Genomic DNA, 24,289 nt, shown 5'->3' with positions numbered 1-24,289 from the left:
TATCTGAAGTACACTAGTTGAGTGCATGCATGCATCAACTGACTGATAACTCACAATTAGTTCCTCAAACAATTTGGAACTAATTTAACTAGACTTAACTCAGTAAACTAAGCTAACTAATTACAACTCAAATATAACTCAATCTTATCTCCTTAATTTAAGGGATAATTGTTGCATGACTACATAAAGACTTCTAACTTGAATTTCTCCAACTAATTAATCCATAATGAATTAATTAATTATTTCTAAGCAGCTAGTGAGACTAACTTCGATTTTAATTCACAATTTTAATTCAAGGACAAATTAAAATTGGAATTTGTGGATTCTATTTTTATCATTTCTTGTTGCTATTTTCAACATTTTCATGAGTGATATTTAAAACCAAGGAATACTTCGAAGTTTGCTACTATAGTCTTGTCGCTAGGAGAAGAGAACCTTGATAAAGCCCTACTCCTATATTATCCTATTCATCTGCAACATTATTATTTTATCTTTTAACATGGTAGAAGGATATGAATTCAAATTTTTGGATTTGATTCCATATTCGCTCATCTAAGGGGACCAAGTTTTTTTGAACCATAGCTTTTGCTTTATGGGATTTATGAATAACTAGTATGGAGTCTCCCATTACAATGAGATGATCAATTCTCCTTTCTAGCACTATTTTTAATCCTTGTCACAAAGCCATTTCTTCTGCTTGATTATTGGTGGTTTTCCCTAACCCATGCAAATTTCATCTTTGTTTCTTCTTAAAGTCTTATTAACGCCCCTCCATGCAAATTTTATCTTTATTTCTTCATAGCGGCTTATTAATACCCCTCTGCTCCCTCCGGCTCCTGCTCCCCTGAGAGAAACATCTTTTACTTTATATTAATATTATTATTTTCATAATATACATAAATATAGTTGATAAATTATTCATATTTTTCTTTTAATAATTTATTGGTGATATCTTTAAATTTCATGATACTTATTCTTTTATTTTCTCATAAATTAAAATAAATTTATATTTTTCTTTTTTCTAATTGATTCATGGACTTCTTTCTTTTTACTTTATATCATTTATATTTTATTTTTGCTATTAATTTTATCTTTATCCTTTGATAAATTCAAATTTCATTATACTTTTATCTTTCTTCTTTACATTAAATTTAACTTGAGGTGACAACTTAATATTTTAAAATTGAAGGTTTACTTTTACTTTATGTTTTTTCACAGGTGGGAAAGCCTATTATAACTCAGTTGTCAAACCAGCATCGAGGGCAACATCTCTTGGGTGCTAACAATAAATGGAGACTGACTCATCACCTTTATTCAAGGAAAAACTTGGTGGTCCGTAAGTGGGCATATTTTCACTCCGGCCAGATGCGGTCTTTCACTCCAGCCAGATGCCTCTCAGTCTTGGGCCGTTAACCTGTTTCTTTACTTCCGAGAAAAACAAGCTCTTAGCCAACCAAAAACAGTTTTAAGGCATACTCTAGCCCCAACTTTTACTTTATGTTAAAATAAAATGACAAATTATTATTTTAAAATATAATAAAAACAATTATATATATAATTTGTATTCGAATTATAAATATTTTTTCTATTTTTATAAATTTAAATAACCGTTGTTTGTAATATTTTTTAAAATTAATTTGTATAATATAATTTAAAGAGTTTAACGTTTTGGATAGTTATTAGATTCATTTTAAAAACCCTATAAAAATATTAATTCTTTTTAATAAATAAAAGAGACAATTTACCCACGAAATATTATCACAAAACACTGAATTTTACAACATAGATACTATAATATATATTGTAATATACACGACACCCATTGAATGCTTAAATATTGGATTGGGTGAGCCAGAAGATATACATATGGATTTGGATTGAGCTACATCTAATTCATTATTAATTATATTTAATATGATTTTGGTAATATTTAATGCAATGAGAATATGATTTTGCTATTATTTAATTATGTTAAATTTTGGAATTTTTAGTATGAGTGGTGAAACTATTTTTGGTTACCATGTATTTTCTGTTATTTAAAATTTATTATTGAAAGTATGAATTCTGTGAAAATTTTACGAATATTTGAAATATACAAGGTGTGTATGTCAAACTTTTCACAATGATCCTAATAAATCTATATTCGCGGGAGCTGTCAAAAAAGAGATTCTGCAACATTTACAATTGGTACCATTTATATTATAATTTAATGTTGCCGACATATAATCCTAATAAATCTATATTCGCGGAAGCTGTCAAAAAACAGATTCTGCGGCATTTACAATTGGTACCATTTATATTATAATTTAATGTTGCCGACATTAAAAATAGTTTATGGAATTGTTAGTTTTTGTTTTTTATAATTTAATTTTTTTTTATTAAATTGATAACGAGTTAACTCAACAAAAGGTTTATGAGAAAATAATGTTATTAGTTCTTGTTTTCGGATTCCACTGAGCAAAACGTGCTATTTAAACCTTTTCATCACCATCCTGTTTCATCCGACTCTCCGAGTTAAATAATTGAATCTGGTTCCACCCCTTTCGCAACAACTTATGCTGAATGCATGATAACATAGCTGAGTATCAACAGTAGAATCAAAATGGGCCTTTACCCTTCTCGACCAGATTTTCAACCCAATTCCGATGAAATTAGCAAGGCAGTTTTATTATCATCGTTGGCTAACCTGGATAATCAAGAAAGAAAGCAAGCTGTTGCAGTTCCAGGCTATGGTTTTGGCTTGGAAAACATACTAATGGCACCGGATTTTATAGTGGGCGAGTGTAAGCAGGGAGGCACTAATACTTTGTTTGTTGCGTTCAGGTGGGGGTTTTCTATTCGAGATATGTTTGCTCTCGAAGTTGCAGGCAAAGATGAATTTTGTAAGAGTTACGGTGCAGTGGCCAAAGATTTGAAAGGTTTGTTTCATAATGAGATTTTTCAGAAAATAACCTGCAATCTTCCTAGTATGCGCTTTTTCCAAAATTATAAGGCAGACAAGATAATATTTTCAGGGCATGGCTTGGGTGGGGCACTGGCTCATTTGTTCTTGATATGTTACATGCTAATCACCCGCGAAGAGACAAAAGGGCATGTATCTATTGCCTTTGGCTCGCCCTATTTCTGTGACAACGATGCCAAGCGGTTCTGTGAAAACGCCATGGGACTCAGTAGACGTATGTTTACACTTGTGAATGGTGCTGATCCTGTACCCTGGCTGCTAACAGGTATAAGAATGACTGTACCTTGTAATCCAGATACAGAGGATCTACCTTCTTGCTTGGAAAGAGTAGAGCTTAAGGAAATGCAGAGCCAAAATCAGTCCCGAAAGCCTCAGTATGGATATGTTGGACTGTATTATGAGGGAAAGGATTTGATCTCAGTCAATAATCCATATGTAAAATTACCAAGTGTAAACGCCTGGCAATGTCACCAAGTTGAAAACTATGTGAAAGAGTTCAGTTCTCATACCAGCAGGGGAAGATTTCCAAATAGTAACATCATGGAGATAGGGTCTAAACCTTCTATAAAATCCTGCACTCTCAATATTTACCATGGTCAAAGGAATTGTGAAGGATTGATAGCCATAAGAGGTGATGATTTGTCAGAGTTGAAAGAATTTCATGTGAAGCCAGAGGTAGGAGATAAATGGCTTGTTGAAGATTCACGTGACAATGACATCCTTCTAAGAGCTTCCATAAACAGAAGGGAAATCTATACCGACCAAATACATATCTCTGTGGAAATAAGGACTTGCTTCGGCTCAATAGAGTCCGATGTGCAGGTTGAAGATGCATGGAAGAATAGTTATGTTGCATATGCTTTAAACAGGGCCATGGGAAGACTGTTGTTAATGAAGCAATCAAAGGTTTTAACAGAAAGTAAAGAGTACAAGGACGCGTATAAAGCTCTTGACAATGCTTTTGAGCATCGGTCATTCGGTATTTCTGTGGAAACCAAGAGGAAACATTTTGACAGTATGAGAGACCTTCTAACAGAGAACCTGGAGACGCCGATTCCAAATGGTATGCTTGCAAAATTAAAGGATGCATTTGGTTTTGTAGAATCGGCGGAAGGGATACGCGGGAAATCATATGTATTACTTTCTACCTTATTCCGCTCTTGTCCAGAAAATCTATGTTCTGTTATACCTGGTGAATCGTGCATTTCGAGGTCTTCTAATGAAAGTAGGTCATACTTCTACTGCATCTCTGACAATAAACTTGGAACACTGAATTACCTGGCCATTGTGAGAACTATTTATTGCCTTCTGAGCGACACTGAATCACAAAATGAGCCAGAGGATGTCTGGTATTATGAGAGGAAAATCTGCGAGCATGTTCGCAGAGAAGGCCAGGCTGTGAAGAGTACACAATGGCTACCTGAGGGCATTCTGAGAGTCATACAAAATCGAGCCTGGAAAATGTACCAAATAATATCTGCATGTGAGTTATTAGAAGGCTTGAGTATGGCAGCATTTATAGGGCCTGAAAACGCTGGTAAGACTACTCTTATCAATTCAACATTAGGCAGAACTGTTGAAGAAGAGGGATTCACCAAACATACACTGGCCGCTACCATGCACAATTTCAGTGATGATATATCTATAATTGATTTCCCTGGCACTGAAGCGGGTGGAGAAAGAGTTCCTCTGTCAAAGGTTTGGGAAAATTATGACAAGGTTGCAGACTTGTGCATAGTGGTGCTTAATTTTGTTGGCGATAATTGTCAAGCTGCGGCGGAGTTTCCAAGGATCGCCCGATCGCGAATGTCCGAAAATGTTGTGCTAATTATGAACAAGGTGGATTGCGTACTTCATGGTCCGAGGAAATCTAAGGTATGGGATGAGTACAGTCCCCGGAAACTTAGAGATCTGAGACAGGCATTCGCAGAAAGCTCTGGGTTAGCCCCAAGGAAAGTCTTCCTTTCCGTCTCGAGAGCGAATGAAGAGCTGGAAGAAACAACCTACGAACTGCTTAAAGAGCGCGGCAGCATCGTCATGCTTAAGGAAGAGATCACAACCACCATAAGGATGTTCATTTCAGAATTGACGTTCCGAGATCGTTCATGCTGAATAATCTGGTAAAACTTTAACCCCTCTACTAAATCGATATTATCAATTCCGGACTTTAGAGTTTTGATATTTGGAATCGATTGGTAAGACTTTAGAATTTATCAATTCCGGACTTTAGAGTTTTGATATTTGGAATCGATCGGTAAGACTTTAGAATTTGATATTTGAAATCGATTTGTAAATAGTTACCCTGTTCAAACCTTAAACTGTTTTAGTATTTCAGACATCGTGTATTTCAGACTTTTTGTAGATTTATCTCAAATTTCAGTTCAGTATGAATCTTAATCAATCAAGTTCTATAATTTAATTTCATAGGATGGTTTCGTCAGGCTGCCTCAGCAATAGAACTTCAAAAATTTCGTTTTCTGGTTTTCTAATTTGCGGCCAAAACACTGATGCAAGAGCACAATATCCCCAAAATTAACCTGGTAACCTGAGCCTAAAAGGGTCATGGAATTTTCGAAACCTGAGCGTAAAAGGGTTATGGAATTTTCGAAAGGAGAATGGATTCACCGAAATAAAATATCTTTAAAATTAGAAATAGTGAATTTCCAGTGTCTTAGTTCTAGAAGGAATATACTATTAGCCATGTCACAAATTGTAAGGACAAATTGTCATGTAGTTGAGGACCAGTGTAGTTAAATTAGTGAACTGTTGGAAACGGACTCCATCTTGTCTGTTGTAATGGTTGATATTTTAGTTAGAAGTGGCTGAGACAAGCTAGCCCGGGGAGGCCTGACAGATAGAGGCCCTAGGACAAAGTGATAGACAGAGGAGAAGGCCCAGGCAGAGCACGCCCATCTTTATATGATCAGGTCATTGAGGTAACAGTAATATTGTTGATAAAGATTCTGCGTATTAAATCTGTAATAGTTCTGTGTTTCTGTGACTTGATCTCCCTATGACCAATTGGACAAGTGTGTAAATGTCTGCTCAGAAATCTGTGTGATTTCTGTGATGGTCTGTGAATGATTAATGAATATATGAAATGTTGCTTCGGAATTCGTGTGCAATCCCTGTAATACGAAATGGCAATGTTTGAATGCATGAATTGTGATCGCTGAATGGGTTCCTTCCGGTAGTTAATGGCACAGGAATTACGAGGTTCCTGTAGAAGGGTTTGAATACCTTTCTGGCATAGAAATCGTTGTGATTGATATGAATCAAGTGCTCTGTGTTGTATCAGAGTAACGTGTCATGGGTTAAATGCAGAGTCAGTAATAAATTGTTAATGTTATTGGAAGCGGCATGGAAAGTTTCTGTTTGGTGAGTTCAGAGAAGTCGAGTATGATGTCTAATTTTGTCTCTCCGTCATTAGAATTGAAAGTTGAAATTTTATTTAGGTTAATTAAAATAATATTTTAATAAAATAAACAAAATTAAAAATTAAAAAATAAATAATTATACAAACATTAAATAATGTCTTTTCATCCCAACAAAATTACAATCGAAGAAATTAGATCTCTGGCTCATATTAAATTGGACTTATTTAAGATGGATCTTTAACTTCCAGTTCATGGAAATCGCCACCTGAGTGTAAATGAACCAAAACTTCTATTGATTAGAGATCCGCTCAGAGATCTGGAAACCCTGCGTAAAAGCTGTTTGTTTTGTCAGTTTATACAAAATTAAATTCTGAGCATTAGTATACGAAGGTGTTGCAAAGGTATTCGATTCCATTGGGAAACGAAATCCATTCTGAGACCAACTTGAGATGTGATTGAGCGCATTGCTAAATCGAGGATGGACTGATTTGGTACCGTAGGAACTAGTCTATGTTCCGAGTCAGGTTTGAAATGGGGGTTTGATCGGAGGTTTGCATAGAAGTTCTGTTCTGGACTTCTCTGATCTATTCGCACCAGAGACAAGTGTGGTGTAGAGTTACGATCCAGCTCAGTTTTGGGTTCCTCGGATGCATTAGCATTTGAAGTAAGGCGTGGCAGAGAAATTTAATACCAAAACCATCACTCATTTGACCAGACCGCATTAGATTTAAGGACCAGAACCATCACCCTTGTGACCAGACCGCATTATATTTCTGTTAATCCTGATTTCATCGACCTGGGCGGACTGGTGGAGCAGAGAGCATTACGAGTGTCAGTGATGGAGTGCTTCCCATTTTCATCAATCAGTTGAAGAGGTGATGAAGGAATCCGATCTTTCATCGGCGGATATCATTAGCTCTAGCAAAGATTGCAGGATACATAGAATTCAAGAGAAGATCATTTCTGTAAGAATGACTTGAAAGCAGAGCAAAAAGGTAAACTCTGGTGTGTTTTAGATTTTTAATTTGTATTATACATAGTTGCAGATAATGGGAATGGTGTGGCATGAAATCAAGTCATAGGAATGGCTTAGTGATTTGGTGTAAAAGTAGAGTCAACATTGAATATAAAGTAACATAATATATGACAACGCATGGAGAATAAGGTTCTACAAGAAGACGTGGACTAGCGAGTTTTGAGTTTGAATGTTTGTCCATGCAAGTCTGTAGCTGGCTCTGCATCAAACACACTGTCCCTCGCTCTTTTCGCTGGATAGGGTTTCCTTGCCTGCTTTCACATATCTTGACTGCCTCTCTCATAAATCCCTTTCATCTCGTCAAAATAATGGAAGCTTAAATCACTGGCCTTTTGGGGACAACCTTTACTCTATGCTTCTATACCTGGTCTAATTAATGGAAATTTAAACCAATGACCTTTTACCATAATTTTGGAAAAATGAAAGGTTAAACCAGTATTTTTTTTATTAAACTCAAAAATTATATACATTAAATTTATAGACTCTTTATTGGAAATTTAAACCAATGACCTTTTACCATAATTTTGGAAAAATGAAATGTTAAACCAGTATTTTTTTTATTAAACTCAAAAATTATATACATTAAATTTATAGACTCTTTATTGAAGTTTAACATGTTCAATCCATTTATGCAATCAAATTCAGCAATTTGGTTTAATGAAGATTGTTACCTTGTTCAATTTATTTATGCAATCAAATTCAGCAATTTCAACCCATTTGAACAGATCTATGATAAATTTCAGCTGGATTAAATCTCTGATTAGATGAGAGAAATTAAGAAAAATCAGCAATTTCAACCGATTTGAACAGATTTATAATAAATTTCAGCAGGATTAAATCACTAGTTAGATGAGAGAAATTAAGAGAGATAGTTTTTTGGTTTTTGGTAAGTTGTCTTTGCATTATAAAAGAGAAAATTTACATCAGTTTAGGAAAATTATTGTTTTTGAGTTATCACTTTAGGAACCATATCAGAGGTAGTAAGGTAGAGAATCAATAACTTGCAAAATGAAATGAGAATTTATGAAAAACAGAGACCAAAACTATTTGTTGCCTTACTCAATGGAAGATTAACCATATGGAAAAAAAATAACAGCTTTGTTGAACAGCAAGGTCTGTGCTACAAAAAATTGAACTGAATATAGTAGTAAAAGACTAGAAAAAATTAAACTGAGCATGAAAGTAAAAGAAAACGAACTAATTTTTAACTGCTATTTTCTTGCATTCTTGTTATGGTTTGGAAGGGGAAAGGAAGACCAAAGAAAAATAGTTGAACATAAAGAGTAAAACACAGCTTTCATTGGCTAATCGATTTGTAGATCTGCGAGATATGTCAGGGAATGGCAGTAGAGATTTGAGGAAAAAATTGTTAGATCAAAATCAAAAAAATTTCGGGTTTCCAGTTTTTCCCTAATTTGAGAGAGAAGAATACATTAAAAAAAAAATAGTAATAAAATAAATAACAAGATGAACCCCTCATTCTATAAATTTAATGTCATACCCTGAGATAAATGTGTTGCCCAAACACTTCTGGACCTTAATTTTCATTTCATTCAGTTTTAATTTTTCTTTATTTTTGGGCTGGCTGTATTCTTTTAAAGGGCATTAATTTTTCGAGGCAATTTTTCAGTTTCTCCAGGTTTATTCTTTCTTACGTGTTCTGACTCATACACTGAGCATTCTAATATTTTCACTGGACACTTGTATTGTATTAAAGAATGTTTTACAACATTGAAATAAAAATCCCCCCAAAAGTAAATTACGGCATTAAAATAAAAAACAGTATAACCATAGCAATAATGTACATTTTGTAAACTCGGCAAGGCCATGTATGCACCCACTGTGTGTGTCTAGCTCGATTTCTGGTTCCTAAAATGGGATCTTCTCATTTTTAGATTGTTACTGGTAAATGTATTTGGTATCTGTAATTATGAGTAGTTGGTTTGGTATCTGTAATTATGAGTAGTTGGTCATCTGGCTTGGGGATAGATTAAATTTATATATATATATCTTTTTAATGGGGATTTGTTTTTGTTAAATTAGCAGTGTGATAGTTATTATTGGTTGTTATTGGCTAATGTAGGCTGACTCATCACTGTTATTCAAAGAAAACTACACCCCCTGTAATTACTTGCTGGTGGTCTCTAAGAAAATAGGCTTTCACTTTTGTCAAATACTCTGCGTCATGGCCGTTTATCTGTTTCTTTACTTCCAAAAAATAGCCAAACAAAAACAAGTTTAGGAAGTGCCTATATTTTATGTATGATTGAATAGATTTATTGTAATTTTTTTTTAAAGAGTATTAGCGAAATATAATGAAACCGTCATACTGCTTCCAGTTTCCTTTTTTTGGTTTCGAGTTTTCCTTTTTTTGTGGGATGCATTGGAAATTTTGTTACATTAGGTTGTTGGAAATTATAAATTTTTTTTCTAAGATGGGTTGGAAATTTTGTTATATTAGGTTACTGGAAATTATGAATATGTTTTTCTATGTATTTCTGCATGATTTGTTGATATAATATTTGTTATTTATGATAGATTCTTCGCGAAAATCACATGAGAAACCATGACAAATGGTTTCTCATGTGATTTTCGCCAAAGAATCTATCATAAACTTATCATGGATCACAGAAGCCTCAACTCTACAATATTTGTTATTATTGTTTAAAGGAGAAAAAAAACATAAATTACTAAATTAATTGAGGATTAAATGAGGTAAGGAGTCTAGTGCATTTCCCAGAGTTTAAACTAGTGACATTTCTAGCAGAGCATGTTAACAGTCTAATGAAGTGTAATTATCAATGCATTATGAAAATTAACAACATTACTATTAATACATTATTAAGATGCTATTGGGGAAGGACTTCATATCCTTAAAACTTGGAAGCTAAAAGAGCTAGTTATAACACTTGATCTCTCAAAAGCTTACGACACAGTAAGTTGGATTTATTTCCGTACATTGATGACCCACCTTGGCTTCGAAGTTCCTTTTATTAGTTGGGTTATGAGTTGCATCTCTTCTATCTTGTTTGTGGTTCTCATCAATGGAACAACTACCTCTTTTTTCCATGCTCACAGGGGATTGTGTCAAGGATACCTTTTGATCCCCATTACTTTTCTTGCTTTTGGCTGAGGGGTTTAGTAGATTATTATCAAATGTTAGAAGAAGGGGAGTTTTAAGAGGTTACATTGCAGTCATTGAGGTTTGTTTCATCACGCACTTGTTATTTGTGGATGATGGCCCATTGTTTTCTGGTTGGTCTTGACAAAATGTTGCATCCACAAGGGAGGTATTCTTTTTATTTGAAAAAAAAAATAGGCATGCATGTAAATCATCTGAAGTCTTCTATATCCTTTAATGGTCTATCCAAGGAGGACTCAAGGTATGGTCAACATGTCCTTCCTTATCAATTCAAATCCCTTGGCGATGGCCTAAAATATTTGGGCATCTATCTTAAACCAAATGATTACTGAAAGGTTGATTGGTAATGGCTTCTTGCAAAAATAAAAAAGAGGCTAAAGTCCTATAGTTTTTATGGATATCATGTGTTGGTAGATTAATTCTCACTAAATCAGTTCTTGAAGGATCCGAGTTTTCTAGTTTTCCCTCTCATGTATCCCCAAAGGTACCCTTTATTCACTTCACAAAATATGTTGTTGTTATTTGTGGGTTGGACAGAAGGAGGTAAAATTATTTGCTTGAGTAAAATGGGATAGAATATCTCTACGAAAAAAATGGGTATGTTGGGGCTTAAGAAACATTCATTTATTTGTGAAGGTCCTAATAGCCAAAGTGGAATGGCGTCTGATATCAACTAGCACTTTATGGACAGAGGTAGTGTATCAAAAGTACATTCAGCCTTGGTCCACTGTGGAATGGGTTCGTGCCCTTGATCATAGCATATCAAATGTTCAATCATATGGAAGGTGGTAGTCCAATCATTCCAGGTGATAAAAAAGGGTCTTGTATGGAAAGTGAGCAATGGTGAATAGGTCCAAATTGGCACGGACCCATGGGTAGGGAGTGGCACAAATTATCATCTCCTGCCTGAGCTTATTGAATTCCTTCAGGCACACGGTTGACACACCTTTTTTCAGGTCACGGATGAGGACAATACATCTATTTGGGGACATGGATGGCTCTTTGCACAACATCTTGATCTCCCCAGGGAATGGGCATATCAATGGCATTGATTCACTACTATTTTAAATGAAACCCATGTTTGCATAAGAGACAAAGAGGATTCTTTGGTCTAGGTGCATGCTTCATCTCGTGATTACACTCCAAAATTGGGATATGTATTCCTCATTGAAAACAGGGACTGTGCAAATCTCTCATGAAGGTGGAAGAAGTTATGGAAAGTGGAATGTACTACAAAAGTTTTCCTTTTCCAATGGTGTATTTTGGAGAATCAAATCCCTACGGGAGACAATCTTATCAAGCATGGCATCATAGGGCTAACCTAGTGTCCATTATGCAACAACAATGTGGAGTTCGTAAATAATCTTTTCTTCCTATGCTTGTTTTCTCTAGATGTCTAGTCCTATGTATGCATTTCTTTGGGTTTCACATTTCAATGACAAGGTGAGCCATATATGTGAGCGTGGGAATCTTGGTGGAACAATGTTAATTCGAAAAAACTTAGAAGTCTACCATTACTTATCATCACATGGGGAATCTAGCTAGCTTGGAATGTTGAGGTCTTTCAGGACAAGACTTCCATATCAGATGAAGTGGTTGCTCAGACTTTAGCTATCTACTTCGTGATCTTAGATTCCGACTCTCTACCTCGCTCCTATATCGTAACAAAAGAAATTATTGACTTTACCTATCCTTGGGCATATTTTGATGGTGCCTCTCTTTTTGAAGGAGATTGCGGGGGTAGGGTTGTTCTTCATATATCACACAACCTTTCTCTCATGATGAAAGCGGTAACTTTGTTGAGTTTATGAGTTTGAAGTTGTTTATGTTGTTTGCCATTGAAAAAGGAATTTGATGCATTCAGATCTTTGGGGACTCAAATATAGTTATTAATTGGTTCAACAACACAACTAGATGTCACATGCACACACTTAGTCCCATTCTAGAGGAGATCTATCTATTAAAACAATCAATTGATGAAATCTTTGTCTACCACATTTACAGGGAAATAAATGGGGTTGTCGATGCTTTGTCTAAGGAGGGTGATTTGTAGGGTATGGGCACATGGCTCATAAAGGAGTGCATCAATGATTAGGGGCATGGGTTCTATCATTGGCCCTTCATAGAGGGCTCTCTTGCAGAGCAATGGATAGAGTTTATTTATATTTTTGTTAAACTTTCGTAGGCTATATATGCTAAATGCTCAACAACTCATATTGTTTTATGTAAGGATTGTTATTATATTTTTCACTATATATTTATCTTGGATGTCATTTTGTGGATATATATATGAGGACACTAGTCCTTTTTTCACTATGTATTTATCTTGGATGTCATTTTGTGGATGTATATACGAGGTCCGTGGTCCAAACACATACATGTGTTTTTTGTGTAGCCATATGTGGCTGGTCTTTTTAAGAGGGTTATCTAGGGACATTCATAATGTAATTTTCACACTTAATGAAAGTTACGACATTTTCTTGGATATCGAGAGACATTCAAAATGTAATTTTCACACTTAATAAAAGTTACTATGTTTCTCAGGGAAAAAAAAATACATTATTAAAATGAATGATATTTGTTTTTTAAAATATATTTTTGAATAGATAAATACTTGAAAATCACCTATGGTATTAGAATTTTTACACATTAAACATATTAAACTCAAATTTTTAAAAATTTATGAAATTTTTTACTAAAAATAACTTGAAAAAATATTATAAAAAAATATATATTTAATTTATAAATTAAATTACACTATTATTAATAGTTAAACTAAAATTCTTCCCACCATAATCTAAAATAACTTAAAAATTAAAATTTCGATTTTATAATATTCACCGCTTAAATTTCATTAAAATTTGACATAATAAATAGCAATCCTCTACGCGATCCCTCCATGTTATTACTTTTAATAGTTGTGCAGTCAAATATATGTGATGAGGTGACCCGCTTTGGAGATACTATAATGAAGTTTTCGAATGCATGTTTAGTCCTTATTATGAAATTAAGATTCATGATCAACGTTTTTCGATATTTCGACGTGTGACATTAGCCTCCAATTTTTATATTGTTTAGATTGCAACCAATATATAGGTTATTAATGGTTGGTAGTATATGTTATATGTTAGATTTAAGAAAATATATTATTTGAAAGGTAGTATATATTGTTTTTTCATTAATGATTTTATAGCATTGTATATATTGGTTGTCGATTTAGACTATTTTATTGATTTTTATTAGTGTGACATATGATTTTTACTTAGTCCATAGGTTTTGTTAGCAATTTTATAATAGATTTCAGAGATCTGTGGTTTGTGTTATTTGAATTTCTGATCGGAGAACCCACAGTAATTCGAAACGTTGGTGTAAAAACTCCATTACTGTGGGTTCTCCGATCAGAAATTCAAATCTTATAATAATTAAAATTTCAAAACAGATTCACTTGTCAAATTCGATAGTTTTTAATCTCCCGCTTATTTTAAAAATTTCAAAAAAAAAAAATTGACAATTTTACAAATTTATCTGACAATCAAATCACCCTATGAAATTCCATCCCTGCTTTGCCAGAAATCTTGAGGAAGAGAGAGACATGAGTACAAAAGCAAAAGGGAAATCAGATTTTACGAACCAAAGGTGATAGAATAAAAGGATTGATAGAGACATGGTAGTAATTTAAAGAATAAAGATAAAGTTAGATTGTAATTTTAATTTATTAGAGAAGAATGATAATAATGTACGGAATAAAGATAAAGGTATATTGAAATTTTATTTTAATCAGAGAAAGGTAAAGTTAATTAAAAAATAAAATAAAAATAAAAATAATCTGAAATGAAAAGAAAGAATGAGTAGAATAAATTAAGAAAAGAAAAATATGAATAATTTATAAGTTGTCATTTCAAGATAAATTTATTTAAAAAAAATAAAAGTATTATGAAATTTCAACTTACTTTAAAATAAAGATAAAGCTAATAGAAATAAAGTAAAAGGAAAAAGTGTATAGAATAAATTAAGAAAAGGAAAATATCAAATATTCATATAATATACTTAAAAAATACTTACAAAATATATTATGAAAAGAATAATATCAATACAAAGCGAAAAGATGCTTTTCATTTAAGATATAACTTAAATGATGGTATGTCATGTTTTTTGAAATAGATAGATTAAAATAAAAATAAAGTTAATAGTGGTAAAAATAGTAAATCTATTCTTAAGATTATATATTATAATTTTAAAATTCAATTCAAAAAGATTGAGATGTAAAAAAAAAGGAATACGAGAATTTAGTGTTTTGTGAATGATTTTTTTTTATTTGTAAGTATTAATTCTTTTAATCAAAATTAATCAATATTTTTATTTAAAACAAAATTAAAGAAAGCATATACTAATTAACATTGATATATGTCTCCTTATGTTGTATGTCGATGGATTTGTTCAATGGTGGGAAGGGTGTGCAAGCAACCACCTCCCCTACACGGAGAGGCTGGCGTGCCACTCTCCCGCACCATTTATTGAAGTGTGATCTCTTCAAGCCGCATGGGAATTTATAGCGTCAAGTGGTTTCAATGCTAAAGGGATGGACCATATGTTGTTGATAATCTATGCATGAACCAAATTTCTCATAGTTGTAATAGCCCTTGTTGTCATCATGGTGTTCGACCCCTCGAGCAGAGCGACATGCAATCCCATTGTCATGGTTGACAGTTGGGTTTCAAAGGAAATCACCCTAGTGCAAACCATCCATTCTTGTTATTTCTTCTCGTTGTCTATGCATGTGCTTCCTAATGGGAATAAAGATGTGTTCACAAGTTTACAATCTTCTCCTTGGTTTTTTCACTATAGGGTTTGTTTCTAGTTTATCTCTTCTCTCCTCTTCTTCCCTTTCATGCCCTTTGTTATCTTTGTATCAAATATTGTTATGCTTCTCAGTAGTAGACGATTTTTTCTCGCAAGTTTGCGTCCTCTTCCTTGGATTTTTCATAACTAGCTCTATCTTTGGTTTCCATCCTTTCTCCCTTTCTTCCTCTTTGCACCCTTTTTTTTATTCTCAATTGTCCCCTTGTCATGAATATGGGCACTTCTTTAGGGATTGCCCCCTTACCCCAAGGATAGTTTTCCTTTGCAACAAAAAAAAGAGATATGAATGGTTCAACTAAGTTGGATATCATAGATTATATACCCACAATACTCCATTTCCAAATATAAGAACTATTCCAAGGATAAGCAACAACTTTAATGCCCTAGCTCAAGAATAGAAAATTGTCTCAAAGAATCCTTCTCATCTCCACCCTAGAAAAATCACAGTTTAGGAGACCTCGATCACTCACAAGAAAGAGGCTAGCATTAAAAATATCAAACTGCAAGAAGTTGCCAAAGGAGAGCCCATGTAAGACATTAAATCTAATGAGGAACCATTAGGCATTGAGGAGGTGGATCTAGATGAACCATGTCTTTAGGAAATTAATGTTGAGAAATGGCAACAAGAAATTCCAATTTAGGTTTGTCCTTGAATTTAAACTGTGACTTAAAATCAAATTCTATTCTCATAACAACTTGTAAATAGTTAATTAAGTTTAATTAACCTAATTATCTTAGGAATTTCAAGTTTGAATTCTTTTTGAAGTCATGTAGATGTTCTCCCCAAGTTTTAGGGGTCCAATATGAGTTTAAATTGATTTGTTAATTAGAAAACTCAGTTTACTGAGTTATGTTCAGTTAAATGAGTTCCAAACTGTTTGTGGAACTAATAGAGAGTTTAATAGTTAGTTGGTGCACTAGTGCATCCATAAGTGTCACTCTAGTTAACTGAAGATTCCCTCATCGGACACTCATGTGTTAGGGTCCCACCCTAACCCCCTTATTTATGTAATGGGGTCACGTCATAGTCAAGAGTCAATAAAGCCCATATTAATAACTGTAAGTGGTTAATCCGCAATTAATGATGGAACCACAATTAGTTGCAAATGGGTCGTAGTATTAGATAGATGGTATTAATAAAACCCACGGTATTGGCCTGTGGTATTGCATGTATGAGTCATATATAAAGGATAGAGACTCTCCGCGAGGAGCATCGTGTGTTATTTTGTAATCGAGCTCTGCTCTATTGGAGGTGGCACCTCAAAGAGGCAAGTGAACATTACTCTCTGAATAATAAAATCATTGCTATTCTGTGTTCTGGGTATCTTTTCTTCGCATATTCTGTATTTGGGTATCATTTTGCAGGTTAAAAGCATAACAAGTGGTATCAGAGCACTTTCCAGGGCCGGTGGGATCTCCATTTCTTAGCAAATTTTTTTTTTGGCTAGAGACGTGTTCCGGCGTCCTTAAACCACGGGATCTGTCGTTGACCACATAAACCTGCGGATTTGGGGAGGCATGCACACAGGAAATACAAGAGGTGGTCACGTCTGTTGGACTCCCTTGTAACCCCTGTGGGTACCCCTTCGAGTAGTAGCGCATTAGACAGAACCGCGCACGGACTGTCTTCCACGTACCCTCTGGGTATATCGGAAGCCCCCTAGGCTCCCTTGAAACCTCGCCATAGATAAACCGTCAGCCGTCTTGCGGCTACAGTACACCGAGAACAACACTCAGAGAGATTACTCGCCCGTACGATAGGGTAGTCGGGTTGTATGGCTAAGGGTACGGTCGATCCTCCTTAGTTAGAGCCCTGAAACATTGGGCCGAGTACTACTGCCAGACCCTTATGTATATTGCGATCTGTAGCACCTGACACTCCTCAAGACCATAGTTCCCTTTTCTATCGGGGGATCACACATCATCTCTTCCAGATCCGCTTGTGCAAAGGGGTGCAGCAGCAGTAGACATCAGTCTCGAAGTCTCGAGTTCGTTGTGAAGTGTTCCTATACCGGGGTATAATTTTCGCAGGACTTTTGACCGCATTGACATTTTGAGGATTTGGCCACTGCAGTATTGATAAGGAAGGAGTAAAACTCCGTTAGGAGTTTTCTAGAAAAAAAAAAAAGAGATCTTTCGGGGCGCTTATTGGTGATCTAGCCCATCAGAATCAGGACGACGAGCTGAGCACGGTGGTACCATTCACTTCTTAGTGAAAATTTTTTAGGCAATCCCAATTTTCAAAAAAATCAGGTTGGTGTATGGTAGAAACTAGAGCTCAAGCGATGGCCAATGAAAGGATGGACAAACTTGAAGAATCAGTGCAATCCCTCCACATTCAGCTTAGCGGACTATGTAGCATGGTCGAGAAAATAATCCCGAAGGGCAAGGAGCAAGCCCACGAGGAGGCGTATAATGGCAATGGACCCAATGAGGGTGAGTCTAGCCACTCTCCTCACGTCTGGCACACCCACCAACAACCCAGTCAGTGACCTCCCAAGTTGGATATGCATACATTTGACGGTTCTCACTCGTCGGCATGGATAGCACAAATGGAGCAGTATTTCAAACTGAATCACATCTTCGATGATGAGACTCAGCTTATGTTGGGGAGCATGTACTTGGACAATGAAAGGTGGCAATGGTGGGAATGGCATCAACGTTGCACTGGACCTTTTAGGACTTGGACCAAATTCACCAAAGCTCTTCAAGACCGCTTTGACCAGGAATCATCTTTTTTGGGTCGTCTTACTAAGCTTCGACAGACTCGTACAGTGGATGAATATATTACAGCTTTTGAAGCCTTAGCCTTCCGCACTTGGGGTCTCTCAGATGTGTTCTACACAGAATGTTTTATCAGCGATCTTAAAGAAGCTATCAAAGCCCAAGTCCTACTGCACCACCCTCCCACATGGACGGAGGCTTGCAAGGTAGCTCGTAACGTGGAACGTGCATTAGTAGCCCAATACAGTCGCCCAAATTTCTCCGCTAAAGGTCGCCCCCCACAGGCTCACAACATGACTCAAACACTTAAGGTCCAAAAGGTGTCACCTGCGGAAATGGCCGAAAGAAGAAAGCAAGGCCTATGTTACTACTGTGATGAAAAATACTCCCCAGGTCATAAATGCAAGGAGCCCAAATTTTTTCAAATTGATGCCACTGACTACAGCTCAACAGAGGAAGATCCACCACTGGAGGAACATGAGCCGCTAGAAGAAGACAACCAAAAGGACAATGTCTCTGACAAACCAGTTATTTCGTTGCATGCTTTGGCAGGAATTTCTTCCCCTCAAACTCTCTAAATCAGGGGTTTTATTAAACATCGCCCAATAGTAGTCTTGTTTGATAGTGGAAGTACACATAATTTCATCCATCAAAAAGTCGCAGAAGCAGTGCATTGTTTTGTATGAGCCGTTTCTAACTTCCAAGTTCAAATTGCAGATGAAGGCACAATGAAATGTGAAGGCCGCTGTGAAAATGTCAAACTTCAAATGGGGGATTACCAGCTGAAAACCCACATGTTTGCCATACACATGGGGGGTTGCGACATTGTCCTCAGCGCTGAATGGTTCCGCACTCTTGGGCCAATCACAATGGATTTCCAGGAGTTATATATGAGTTTTAAGCAGAACAACTACACACATACCCTCCGTGGACTCTAGGCGGGAGCCCCCTCTATCATCAGCTCGCATAGGATGGAAAAATTGTTAAAAAAGGGCAATCATGGAGTTGTAGCTCAATTTAATGCCATCCAGGCAGTCGAAACCAAGCCTCTGCCAATTCATCTTGAGATGCAACAGATTTTAAATAACCATCTGCCGGTCTTTGACAAGCCTCATGAGCTTCCACCCTCGCGAGGGGAACATGATCATAGCATCACCTTGGTTCTAGGGGCCCAACCCCCAAATGTGCACCCATACAGATATCCGTTCACCCAAAAGAATGAAATAGAAAAAATCATCAAGGAACTTTTGGAAGCAGGTGTCATTCGTCCCAACATTAGTCCTTATTCATCCCCAGTGGTCATGGTGCTCAAGAAAGATGGGGAGTGGCGGATGTGTCCTGACTTCAGGGCCCTTAATAAGTTGACAATCAAAGATAAATTTCCCATCCCGGTGGTTGATGATTTGCTGGATGAACTCAATGGGGCTCAATTCTTCACTAAGCTGGATCTTCGCTCAGGCTACCACCAAATTCGCATGAAGGAAGTCGACATTCCCAAGACTGCTTTCAGAACTCATGAAGGCCATTATGAATTCCTGGTCATGCCATTTGGTCTTTGTAATGCCCCCTCTACTTTTCAGAGCCTTATGAACCACATTCTCAAACCATATCTCAAGAAATTTCTCCTTGTCTTCTTCAATGACATCCTCATCTATAGTTGCACTTGGGCCGCACATCTTCAGCATGTAGATCTACTCTTGCAACTGCTTTGCAAGCATAAATTATTTGTCAAGATGTCCAAGTGTTCGTTTGGCATGGCAGAAGTAGAGTATTTGGGCCACATTGTGGGGCGTGAAGGTGTCAAGGTGGACCCCAAAAAGATCCAGGCAATGCAGGAATGGCCTCAACCTAAGACCTTGAAGAGCTTGAGAGGATTTTTGGGTCTCACAGGCTATTATCGTAAATTTTCCTGCAACTATGGTCGCATAGCAAAGCCCCTCACCCAACTCCTAAAGAAAAAATTCATTCTTATGGAATGAGGAAGCACAACAGGCCTTTATAGCTCTAAAAAATGCCATGTGTTCCACTCCAGTCTTAGCACTACCTGACTTCACCAAATCTTTTGTCATTGAATGTGATGCTTCGGGTACAGGTATTGGGGCGGTCTTAATGCAGGAAGGGCGACCGTTGGCCTTCACAAGCCAACAACTAAGTGGGAGGAATCTGGGCCAATCTACCTACGAGAAGGAAATGATGGCCATCTTACATGCAGTCGAGACCTGGCAACCTTACTTATTGGGGCGACGTTTCCAAATTCGCACAAATCATCACAGTCTTAAATATTTTTTGGAGCAACGCCTATCCTCCCCACAACAAAATAAATGGCTCGCCAAAATGCTGGGATATGATTATGAGATCATTTACAAGAAAGGGAAAGACAATAGTGTAGCAGATGCATTATCTCGCCAATTTGAGGAGGAAAGCACTCTGCTAGCAATTTCCCTCCCCATTCTAGAATGGATTGAAGAGGCTCGCAGGGAATGGTTTTCACACCCCGGGCTCTCCCAACTCATTTCTCAATTGCAGGTTGATCCAAATTCCACCAAGGGCTACTCGTGGCAGGATGATATTCTTCGCTACAAGGACAGAGTCGTAATATCACCAACATCCACCCTCAAAAGTTGCATTTTGGCAGAATTGCACTCATCTCCCATTGCAGGACATTCGGGCTTTCAGAAGATGTATGCTCGCACTAGAAGATCATTTTTTTGGGCAGGCATGAAATAGGACATCCTTACTTTCATAGCAGAATGCGATGTCTGTCAACGCCACAAAGGGGAAACCGTCAACACACCAGGCACATTACAACCATTGCCCATTCCAGCATCAATTTGGATGGAGGTTTCTATGGATTTCATTACAGGTCTTCCAAAGTCAGGGAACAAGTCAGTCATCATGGTGGTTGTGGACCGACTGTCGAAGTATGCTCATTTCTGCGCCCTACCCCACCCATTTACACCAACTTTGGTCGCTCAATCTTTCATGGATCAGATCTTCAAATTGCATGGCATGCCCACTTCTATTGTGTCCGACCGCGACCCGATCTTCACCAGTAATTTTTGGCAGGAACTCTTCAGGATACAAGGCACTCAACTAAAACTCAGTACTTCCTATCATCCACAAACAGATGGTCAAACCGAAGCTGTCAACAAATGTCTAGAAACCTACCTTAGGTGTTTCACTTCAGAAAAGCAACACCTTTGGGTACAGTGGTTACCTCTGGCTGAATGGTGGTATAACACCAACTATCATGCCACCACCAAAATGACTCCCTATGAAGCAGTATATGGTCAACTCCTGCCTTCACCTACTTCGTATCTCAAGGGGTGCTCAAAAGTACAAGCAGTGGATCAACTCCTACAACACCGCGCAACCATGCTCGCCCATCTTCGAGAGAATCTTCATCAAGCTTAGAACCGCATGAAGCAACAGGTAGACCAGCATCGCTCAGAGCGCCAATTTCAAGAAGGGGATCAGGTCTTTTTACGGCCACAACCATATAAGCAAACATCACTCGAAGACAAGGGGTGTCAGAAACTATCTCCCAAATTCTACGGACCATATCAAGTACTTCAGCGCATTGGAGAAGTGGCTTACAAGTTGGCCTTGCCACCTACTGCAAAAATCCATCCAGTTTTCCATGTCTCATGCCTCAAGAAAGTGATTGGGAACAATTGCAGAATTCAGACCAATCTACCTGAATTGGATGAAGAAGGGTCCATCTGGCTTCAACCCGAACAGGTCCTAGACACACGAGACAAGCAACTGCGCGGCCGCATGATTAAGGAAGTCCTCGTCAAATGGAAAGACACCTCTCCGGAAGATGCAACTTGGGAACCAGCCACTATTCTTCAGCAGTTTCCATAGCTTCAGCTTTGAGGACAAGGCTAGTCTTAAGGGGGAGGGCATGTTAGGGTCCCACCCTAACCCCCTTATTTATGTAATGGGATCATGTCATAGTCAAGAGTCAATAAAGCCCATATTAATAATTGTAAGTGGTTAATCCGCAATTAATGACGGAACCACAGTTAGTTGCAAATGGGCCGTAGTATTAGATAGATGGTATTAATAAAACCCATGGTATTGGCCCGTGGTATTGCATGTATGAGTCATATATAAAGGATAGAGACTCCCTGCGAGGAGCATCGTGTGTTATTTTGTAATCGAGCTCTGCTCTATTGGAGGTTGCCCCCTCGAAGAGGCAAGTGAACATTACTCTCTGAATAATAAAATCATTGCTATTCTGTGTTCTGGGTATCTTTTCTTCGCATATTCTGTATTTGGGTATCATTTTGCAGGTTAAGAGCATAACATCATGCATGTCATTTCTAAGAAAGACCCAGTTGAGACTAGAGTGCAGGGACAATGTACTATTAGTTGTATGATTTACTAAGTTGTAAATATCATGCATGCAATTAGGACCTGTGTTTTCATTGCACAGTTTTGGAAGCATGAATACCCTTTAAATAGTGGCTATTCATCCTAGGAATTACGTAAGAGATTAGCGGCTTGGAGAGTTGTTGAATAGGTTAAGGATGTAGCTTGAGCTAGCTTGTGAGTTGAGAGAGTTGAGCATACTTGTGCGGAATTGTTTTAGTGATAAAAGGATTTGTATCTTCACTCATATTTATGATATATTCAATACAAAATGCGGGGTTTTTAGCAGTGGCTTTCCCCATATACATCTTGTGTTATGTGCCATTGATTTATCTTCTTCGTGTTCATATTGTTTTCATTGATCTATTGGATTCCGTTGGTTGAAAGTAGAAGTAGATTATTGTCCTATGCTTTAGTACATTGCATGAAATTGTGAATATACATGATTTTCTACATGGTATCAGAGCTAAATTCAATATACTAGAGGAGATTTCGAAGTTTCGAGTTTTGGGTTACAGGTGAATTCAAATTTGCAATACATACTTCGAGATCGGTAGATGATGTTCTACGATTTGTAGCTCGAGTATGCCTTGGAAGGAAACTTGAATTTTATAGCTTGTAGCCACATAATGGAGGCTATATTAGAAGATAATGGCTTGAAGGAATTCGTTGATCAAGAAATTCCTAAGCCAACAACATCAGATGCACAGAATTTGGTCGAATGAAAGAAGTATGTGGCGAAGGCGAGGCGGATAATCCTTGAGGGAGTTCGAGACCACATTGTCTCGAGTCTCCATGGAAAGGAAACTCTGTATGATATGTGGAAAACATTGATGGACTTGTATCAGAAAAACAGTGACCAAACGAAATTGGCACTGAAGAACAAACTTCGAAAAATCAAAATGGAGAAAGGCGAGACGATTCCAAAATACTTGACCAAGTTCACTCAGTGTCGTGATGAACTTGGAAGTGTTGGAATCACAGTTGCCGAGGATGATATGGCGAGTCTTGCTCTTCTAGGACTCCTAAAGAGTTGGCACAGTTATCAAGACTCTGTCAATGGTCGAGAGAAGCTGCCAGATTGGGAACAACAATGGTCAGATTTGATGCAGGAGGAGATCAGGAGGAACACCGGGGATGCCTCTTCATCAAAGAATGATGATGAAGAGAGTTGTGCCTTAGAGATTAAGGTGAAGAAGGGGAAAGGGAAAGATTCCCAATCCAAATCGTCCACTCAAGAAGTCCAAGAAGAAGTCCTGAGGAGGAGTGGCGAGTGAGGCTTTGGCCTCTCAATTCGAATTGGAATTTTCCCTCATTGCATGCATGGTGTCATCAATGATGGGAAGTGTATGGTACTTAGGCAGTGGAGCTTCATTTCACATGATTGGCGACAAAGAGTTATTCAGTGACCTGGAGGTGAAATATCTCTAGATGCATATCGATATGGGTGACGACGGGAAGTATAGTGTTACTAGATTAGGCACAATTACTTTTCAGAGGGAGCATGGGGCTCCAATCACCTTAAAGAATGTTATGTATGTGCTCGGGTTGAAGAAGGACTTGGTATCCATTGCCATGCTTGAGGATAGGGTTATGATGTGATCTTCTTGAAAGGAAAGGTGTTCCTTCAACACATAGCCACATGTCAAGTAAAGAAGATAGGGATTCGGGTGAAGAATCTCTATAATCTCAAGGTAGAAGAGTGTGTTGCTTTGAGCACAAAAGAAAAAAAGTTGCAGAGCTGAGACATTGTCAATTTGTGGCACAGGTGATTGGGCCACTTGCATCATGGGGCTTTGAAGATATTGTAG

The 24,289-nt window shown here is 37.1% G+C and overlaps 1 protein-coding gene across 3 annotated transcripts in view; it reads left to right on the top strand.

Annotated features, from left to right (window-relative positions):
• The first annotated feature begins 2,466 nt into the window (after positions 1-2,466).
• Positions 2,467-24,289, top strand: part of LOC149176860 (uncharacterized) — a 42,746-nt gene continuing 20,923 nt past the window's right edge. For 2 of the 3 annotated variants that reach the window (XM_089419986.1, XM_089419987.1), the window contains exon 1: positions 2,467-5,082. In XM_089419986.1, the coding sequence (XP_089276112.1) occupies positions 2,603-5,074 (2,472 nt within the window). In that variant the 5' untranslated portion in view covers positions 2,467-2,602 and the 3' untranslated portion in view covers positions 5,075-5,082. Of the gene's footprint in view, positions 5,083-12,521; positions 12,700-24,289 lie in introns of those variants that run through there. The other variant, XM_089419988.1, reaches the window with a different exon arrangement.

This window comes from Pinus tabuliformis, chromosome 4_1 (assembly GCF_031772625.1).
Source record: "Pinus tabuliformis cultivar Carrire ecotype Pingquan chromosome 4_1, CPIR1, whole genome shotgun sequence".
NCBI lineage: Eukaryota > Viridiplantae > Streptophyta > Pinopsida > Pinales > Pinaceae > Pinus > Pinus tabuliformis.
This window is presented reverse-complemented; position numbering and strand designations above follow the sequence as displayed.